General features: G+C 31.8%; 1 protein-coding gene across 1 annotated transcript; it reads right to left on the bottom strand.

Annotated features, from left to right (window-relative positions):
* Positions 1-1,175: 1,175 nt before the first annotated feature.
* LOC139484854 (dehydrogenase/reductase SDR family member 7-like) lies at positions 1,176-7,072 on the bottom strand. The gene is made up of 7 exons (XM_071268852.1): positions 6,886-7,072; positions 6,157-6,263; positions 4,728-4,920; positions 4,001-4,047; positions 3,615-3,734; positions 2,749-2,915; positions 1,176-1,416 (listed from the first exon to the last, which is right to left on the bottom strand). Exons 1-7 carry the CDS (start codon positions 7,064-7,066, stop codon positions 1,362-1,364), a joined length of 870 nt encoding a protein of 289 aa, XP_071124953.1. The 5' UTR covers positions 7,067-7,072; the 3' UTR covers positions 1,176-1,361.
* Positions 7,073-8,792: the final 1,720 nt, after the last annotated feature.

The raw sequence follows: 8,792 nt of genomic DNA, 5'->3' as shown, positions 1-8,792 counted from the left end.
GGGAATTCTTGGAATTCATTAGAAATATTTCGTACGTGAGAATTGGCTTTTCAAATCTACTGAAAACCAGGGACGATTAACGATACTCCTGATATCATCCGTTGACAATCATATTCTTTGATAAAGCATCAAAATTGTTGAAATATATTGTAAAACACTTAAGACATCAACAAATTCATAAACCATCGGTCCATAAGACCCTGAAGGTATAAAGTATAACGGAAAAGTTTTGAAATGTAAGACTGTTTTAGCCAAGAAAAATACATAAAATACAGAGAACAATGAAAACTAAGCTAATAAGAAATACAATACTCCAAAATTAAGCACCGAACACTAATGCAATATCCATACAAAATTCTCAAAACAAACTCAGAGATACACTTGCATCTTCTCGGCCAGTTTCAACCGTATTGGTGTTTAGTGCCAGTAAACCTCCGTGGTTTAGTCACATGCTATCATAAACAAGAAAATGAGAACAGGATTGTATAGCTGGAGGATATCACAGGTAATCTGACGCAAATACTAGTTGAAATATGAATTATTCATTTAACTCTTCCTTGATATTTGGTGGAATAGATGAAATTATTTGAGGCAATTACTTCTGTAACAAATAGTTTATAAAAATAACGTTATACACTTTTTTGGGGACACTTAATTAAGTAGTTTCATTGAAACCAGAAACTCATTGTAGGAAACCCGCTCTGAAATATCGTTTCAACTTGGAGATGCTAAAATGTGCTTCAAATAAATGGAAAGTTCATAATTGGAAGGCTTACCTCGTCCATCAGGTTGCAAATGTTTGTTCTAAACCGACCCTTATTGTCAATTTTATTATTAAGTAAGTCAAGACATGAGGCTGACCTAATAACCTTTTGAATTCGTTATTTCAAGTCCAATTGGAAAGATGCGTTCAACATGTTTTAAAACCAGATTCAAACTACAATTTTTCTAAGCACCAAGTAAGGCATATGTATGTTGGCGTTTGTTTTTGCTGTATTTCATTGTTTTTGTTTTTCTGTTGTTTTCATCTTATATAAGTATTTCTCGGTTTTTGTTTACGTAATATTGCCTTTACTTTTTGGGTATTGCAAAAGGAAAGACACTTAGATTTCATGTACGCTAACAGATCTTTGGAATATTTCTATTTCCGCATCTGATTCACAATAATCCTTGAATAGGTAATTTCAAATTTTCTTTTTTTAATATGCATTTTATAGAATAAATACAAAAATATGAAATAACCCTTATAAATAATTTGAAGTCTTTCAAGAATTGTATGTTTCTGTAGAAATAAACAGATTCTAAACAGAACCATAACGAGCACATTTCTTCTATTTAACGACCTTCTCTCAATCTCTTCATTAACGACCTTCTCTCAATCTCTTCATTATTTTCAAACCAAACTTTTTTCCAACACTAAAAAATAAATATGACAAAGTAAAAGTCAAGAAAATAAATAAATTGAACAAAACCTAATTCTACAATAAATTCATACATGAAACTAGAAGATACACTAAAAAGAAAGAAAGTTTGTCACTTATATATTTGATTACATTATATAAGGAATTTGTATTTACTCATAACTATATGCAAGTTTAAATCATTTAAGATTTTAAGATTGAAAATTATCAATAGGAATAAAATCTGCAGAATTAGTTGTGTGTAAACAGTTTCCTAAAGGTTGATTCAGGAAGCAGAAATGGAACTATAACTCGATACGAGCTGCCCAAATTCATATCTGTTTTCTTCCAGGGAACGCATTGGAGAAAGGTAGACATGCGTGTTTTTCTTATATAAAAAAAAAGGTTACGAGAAGGTCGATTTTGAAATTAGACTTACGTTTGAAATGTAAAAATGCCTTATGTAGTTGGACAGCATTTTCTTAAATCAAATATACGAGATTAAACATGAATAAATATCCTTTAGATAGCTTCATTAAAATGTAATCATAAGCTGCATCTTAACCTACACATATATACATAAAAAAGGCTTACTTCGTTAATCTTGATTTTTTTATAACACAAATTAAAACCATACCACTTTTCTAGCAGCTAGGAACAGTGTGTGTATTATAATGCTCATAGCTATACTTGTTGATGGGGGATTGTTTTTTTCGGTCTGTGCCTTCCATCAGTCAATATCAGTTTAAAGTTTTTTTTATCAAGGTAAATCAGATCATCTTGAATTTCAAGTGTTATGTTCATTATGAAGTAAACTTTTTAACATATATATACAAAGTAAGAGTATTGACGCAGCTCTCACAGCTCACAAATCATAGAAATGTAACGATGAAGGTACTGTGAAGTCACAGCAACAAGAAACTTTGTACACATGTTCATTATCAAGTTAACTGTTTGATATTGAGGTATATGCCAAATTGAGTGTTTTGACCAAGATTGTACTGTTCAGTGAACATGGACTTGTGATCATGTGAAAAAAAATAAAATAACAAAAAAACGAACTCCGAGGAAAACTCAACATGGAAAGTCTGCAATCAAATGACAAAATCAAAAGCTCAAACACAACAAACGAATTGGTGATTTGGTACAGGCATTCTTTTATGTAGGAAATCGTGGATTAAAACTGGTTTTATAGCTAGCTTTTCCTCTCGCTTGTAGGACAGTCGCATCAAATTCCGTGAATTGTTGGAATATCCTTGGTTTCAGTGTTTAATCTTTGAATTATGTTATAGTGCATGTGATGTTTTTTCCTACAAAGCATCTTCCAAGATTCCAATAGTATACTCACAATTTCCCCAACACTGGGGAGTATTGATTTGCATATGTAAGAAAAAGGACAGGATTCAAGGCAATCCAGCATTCATCAAGTTTATTGGCTATTGCTATGGCACTTAATTCTGCACAACGTGTTGTTTTCATCCGTTTGTCAGTAGGCTCCATTTTCTGCTTCAGTACCTATTTATCAGTATGATAAATGTTAAGCTTGTAGATCATATCAATGTTCCCCTACAGGTCACAAAAGTAATTCTGACACAACATATAACAATTATACAGCAAATAAAATACAGATTGTTTAATGTTGAATTATATACGAATTAACCTGTGTTTGTATCATCTACACATACTCAGAACTGTAAATAACTTAGAATGTTAAACATGAAATGTGTAGCAAAAATAGGACAATCAATCATTGGCCAATTAAAAGACATATTTTACAATGCAATGATGTTTAATATTGTGACTTCGATAATTGGGTCAATATTTTGTTGAAAACTTTGCGCTGTCCTCTGTATGTCTTTTGTTCTACCCGTTGACGTATAACTCAAAATGTTTGTATATATATTTCCAGAGTTTTGTACAATGGCAAATACCTTTTTGAAAAAACAGTGTGATTTGAAAAGAAAAATAACACATTTGTGTAAACACAGTAACATCATGTGATCAAATGTCAAGCAATTTAAATGTTGCCTCTTAAATATTAGTATTAAGTTTTTTAAAGCCACACTTCAGCCCAGTGTTTATAATATATAACATAACAATATACAGTGTCAATTAACTCCATGTTCTCATTTCACACGCAGAAAATAAAATGTAAAATTCAAAAGCTCGAAAGGTTACAGGGAGTATTAATCAGTGAACAATAATTATATTTACCTTTCCAGCTTCCCCTACGAAAGCAATATCCAAAAGATTTGAAAATACTGGTCCTGGGCACAGATTTGTGACTGCTATGTTGTTTTCTAGAACCTCAATTCTCAAGGCATCAAACCAACCCTGTAAAATGTATTAAATTGATGAATTGAACAAATTATTTAGAGTCAGAAAAATAATCAAGATAATTTTTGCATATCTTTATCAGAAACGACTTTAAATAAAAAAGACATTTTAACACTATCATGGTGTTTTTTGTCTATTATATAAGAGTACAAACACATTTGGATTACAGATACTTTTTAGAGCTACTAAAATAAAAAAAAAAAATGTATCAAAGCAAAACAGGCAAATAGATACCTCATTTGAGTAGATATGGAATTAATTACCTGAATTGCATGTTTAGCTCCAGTGTAAGATCCAGAAAACGGCGCCCCTGTAAAATGGAAACGGTAATCAATGATTCTTCAGATTTCATTCAATATGTTTCGTACAAGCTCTATATACATATATTGTAATGAACAATAGTTATGAGATAAAACTTCCCTTATAAATCATATTTTTCAGAGTATGTACATTTTCAAAGATTCCAAAAACTTATTTTAGAAAGATTTTGCATCCCAATGCTTAGGTAAGCTGTTGGCTTTTTGAATGAATGTCAAAATATCATTTTCACATTAAGTGCTCAATTGGAGTTCAGTATTTTTGTTATACCTTTTTACATTTTAAAATCATGGCGTCAATTTTCAGCTGCATGTTTATAGTCATGGCTCACTAAGTATCAAATTTTGTAACAGCTTTTAATATTTTTGGTAACATTTAAAAATTGTAAAATCCTAACAAATATTTTTTTAAATTAGTCGTTAAGGTTATTAGAAATTGCCATTACATATTCAATTTGCTATCAATTTTTTTTCCAAGCTCGGTTATCAGCAAAAGTAAATCCAGAAATGTTCTTTTAGCTATAAGCTAATGAAGACATATAATGTTCAAACATTTAAAAAAAGTGTCCATACAATAAATCAGTAAAATAAACTTTAAACAATAAATTTAATGTAATTTAAATTGTTTTAATTTTGTTTCATCCATCGTTTGAAAATTGTATTGTGAATGTACCTATTTTCCCAGCAATACTGCTCATGTTTACAATATGTCCTTCATTCCTTTTGATCATGTACGGTAAAACAAGCTTTGTAAGGGAGAGCACTCCAAGTACATTTACATTCAAAACTTGTTGGTCCACTTCTAATGATGTCTTTATCCATTCGGCTCTCTGTGATCGTCCAGCATTGTTGACTAAAATGTCAAACTACCGAAAAAAAAGGAAACGATTAAAAAACCCAGCGGTCGCCCATTGTTGTTGACCGTCATATCAATCATGAGAAACAAAGTGTAAACGATTCTGAAACACAGGTCCTTTCAAAATCATCTCTAAAGTATACGTCAATTGTCGAAAAGGAAAATCCTTTTTGTTCGAACAAGCACTGTAATTCGGTGGCTGTCTTTTGTTGATGTGTTACATATTTGTATTTTGCTCATTTTTTGTACATGAGCTAGGCCGTTAGTTCTCTCGTTTGAACTGTTTTACATTTGTCATTTCAGGGAGTTTTATAGCTGAATATGTGGTATGGGTTTTACTCATTGTCGAAGGCTGTACGGTTACCTATAGTTGTTAATTTCTTTGTCATTTGGTCCCTTGCGAAGAGTTGATTATTGGCCTCATTGGCAATCATACCACATCTTTTTTTATACATAATAGAAACAGTTGTTGTGTTCACCACATCACCATGACTTCTGTTAAAGTTAAAATTATTTGTTCACTAAAACCGTTGTGGTCATAATAAATGTCTGATATAAAACAATAAGTAGTATAGTAATTCACAGTAATGTATGAAAGTAAGTGTGGCATAACTTTTGTCATAACAATTGTTAGCCTAATAGTCACCTCTGTACAATAGTTTTTCTCGCTATGGTATGCACAGAAGTGTGACGAAAGAACAAAGAACGAACTCTTATAGATAACTGAAGTATAGAAACATGGCCGTCATTGTCGGTAGCTATTTTTTCATTAAATTAGGATATGATTGATGTATGAATACATAGTTACGTCCAGTTGGAATTGGAGCATTAAAATCGATGCGTAGTGAAGGTGCAACGGTCCGTATGTGACCTGTTGAATGGCACAATTGATTTCCCTTATCCATTACACACTCATTTCACCGTTTATTCTAGTAGATTCTCTTTGCAAAACCTTCCCTTTGCAATAATTGTTCTCGTCATCATGGCATGTTTGTCACTGGGCGGTCAGCATACAGTGATAGAATTAATAAACACAACTGAAAATCTACAAAAATATACTGAAACGTGTTCAGATAAACAAAACAGAAAAACAGCATTAAAACAAAATAAAATAAGAAAAGTTTATAAACAAAAGAGCAATACAAACCACATAATAAACGCAACTTAAATACGCGATGTAAGATCTTAAACAATGTACGTATGGGTGTGGATGTAAATATTTTGAAAATTAATACATTTCACTCACTTGCCCAAATTTATTAATGACTTTCTCGACAGCTGCTGCATGAGTATCAAATTCTACCATATCTAACGGTAACACTAAGATATCATCCGCCTTCACACCCCATTTCTCTAAAGATTTAATGTAAAAACATGTAAGTATAAAACACGAAGTTTGATATAAAAATTGTGATAATTGTATCGTAACAAAAAAAACAAAAAAACGGTTTTCTGTTGATCGACAATCTTTTGTGGATGCAATACATATACGTTTGATTTAAAACTGTGCCTTATATAATAGTTATGCGTTCAATTAATGTGTCGCTTTGTTCTTTAATTTAGCTTTTAATAATGAGCTTGTTTAAAGATTGAGATGTGCTTCAGTTTTATTTACACGTAGGACGAGCTATAATTTGTGTCTTGAATATTGAGTTGATTTGCTATGTTTATGCAAGTAATATGTTGTGTTAAATCTTTTTATTTGTAATTCGAACGTGGCTGCGTATTTTTACATCCCCAATAATCAAACGGACTTCAGGAGTTTACCGATGGGAGAAGTGTATTCTATATATCCAGTCCATCGCCCTGTTTGGCTTTTAAATTAAACATATGATGTTTTCATGCCAATATTTACTGTAAAAAGCTTTACAAAATCGAAAGAAATAATATGGTTAAAAGACTTCTCCAAATAGTTGCTCAACTGTATCACTAACCTTCTACTTCTTGTCCTATACAATTGACATTTAAACCTTACCAATACATTGTCCTCTGACTCGCTCTAATTCGTCTTTTCGCCGAGCAGATAGAATCAGTTTGCATCCCACTTTAGACAATTCATACGCTAAACATTCGCCGATACCACTAGATGACCCAGTTATCCAAACTATTTTATTCTTTAAAGAGCCTAAAATACATACTCTATACATTGTGTGCATTTTAGGAACACTAAAGCAAATGGTTGATAATTTGTTAGTCAAAATAATTACGACGCGTTGGAAGGCAATGCAAGGACGCATTCTTTCAAGAAAAAAAAACCTCGATCGGTTTATGTTATTTGGAAACTTAAGTCGCTGTGTTGCATTCTTATTGGTTTGTACCTCACATCTCTTTTTATGCATAAATATCTTAATTTTAGATAAAATTAACTTTTGAAAAGACATCAGTGTTATCATAGTAAATAGGGTCTGCTCCTTACGCAAACAACTACTCTAACAAAGTTACGAGAAAAACAACTGAAATCGACACGACCTATGCTGTATGGTGACCATCACGATTTGGTGGATCATTATTGTCTAATATAATAGACAATCACAACTCAATAGCGAAATGCTATTAAAAGCAGTCTTACATATTTTAGTACCAGAAAAGTTGTGTGATAGTAAAAGAGGGACGAAAGATACCAGAGGGACGTTCAAACTCAGTAAACGTTGCATTTAAAACATACTTAAGATGCAACTGGTTCCACCATTTTCTACGCATACGGAAATGTCTGTACTACATGTATGTCAGAAATCCGAATTTGACGGTTGTTTTCCTTTCGTTTGATATATTTGAGCTTTTGATTTTGCCATTTAGGAGACTTTCCGATTTGAATTTTCTTGGGGTATTTTCTTTTTTTAATATTCAGCATGTTAAGTGTTCCTTTCTCTTAAAATTGTTATAAGAGGGTTGGTGAACTAATTTGCCTTTCTCTCTCATTTTCCTTCATTGCTCCGTTCCCGATGTTGTAATTTGGCATTTCATTTTAATCACAGAAAGGTCTATGAAAGAAAGCTAATAAATGCTCATTAACAAGAAACCCTACAGACGTGAGTAAGCAATTGTTAAGTACTTGAATATGTTCATACAACAATATTCTTTTCTAGTAAATGATTAAAAAAAAAAGAAATTTTTCAAAGGGTTTTGATCTCTATTAACCACTAATTAAAAAGACAGTAAAAATCCTGCTCGTCTACATATCTATAAGAATGATTGATAGTATATAGGTTTGAACGTTGTTTTAAATTTAGACTTGCAAGTTTATATCTACATGTATTTCGTTTAGGCTTGTAAATCATATTTCCCTTCCGGTTTATATAATCCTATTTCGACTCTTACAATTCAAGTCTATCATAAATTAAGGTAAATTGTATGGCCTTCCAACTACTTTTCGATCACTGAAGAGACATTGTCGAAATCCGGATATGGTGTACAATTTTTAACACCTCATGTTTGTGGTTAACCATCTTTGCCGCAAGTTTATAGATTTCTATTTCCCAGGTATTAAATCAATATTTATTAAAGATCCACGTTGTTACATCTCGTAATCAATTTATTTGGCAATCGTCAATGGCAGTCAGCCGGGTTTAAGAACATCAGTTGTTAGACTTGTTAGTCAAATGCGTTTTGTTAAAATATAAATGTTCTTTTTTTTTGTCATTTGGAAAATGTTGTTTGTGCAGTATTTAGACCCCTCTACAAAGTAAGGGGCGATTTTGGTCTCATATTGCAGGTTCATCTGACGAAAGATTTTTGACACTTTTTAAACACTTGAGTGTCTATTTTAGTTGATTCAATTAGTTTAGGTGGAAGATTTTAACTGATTAACTCATTAAAAACGCTCCGATTCAAGCTTAAGTATGAAAAACCTATGACATATATGGCAAAAAAATGTCACTTTTC

Source organism: Mytilus edulis, chromosome 8, assembly GCF_963676685.1.
Source record: "Mytilus edulis chromosome 8, xbMytEdul2.2, whole genome shotgun sequence".
NCBI classification, from domain to species: domain Eukaryota; kingdom Metazoa; phylum Mollusca; class Bivalvia; order Mytilida; family Mytilidae; genus Mytilus; species Mytilus edulis.
The sequence above is the reverse complement of the archived record's forward strand: the minus strand, read 5'-3'. Positions and strand labels throughout refer to the sequence as shown.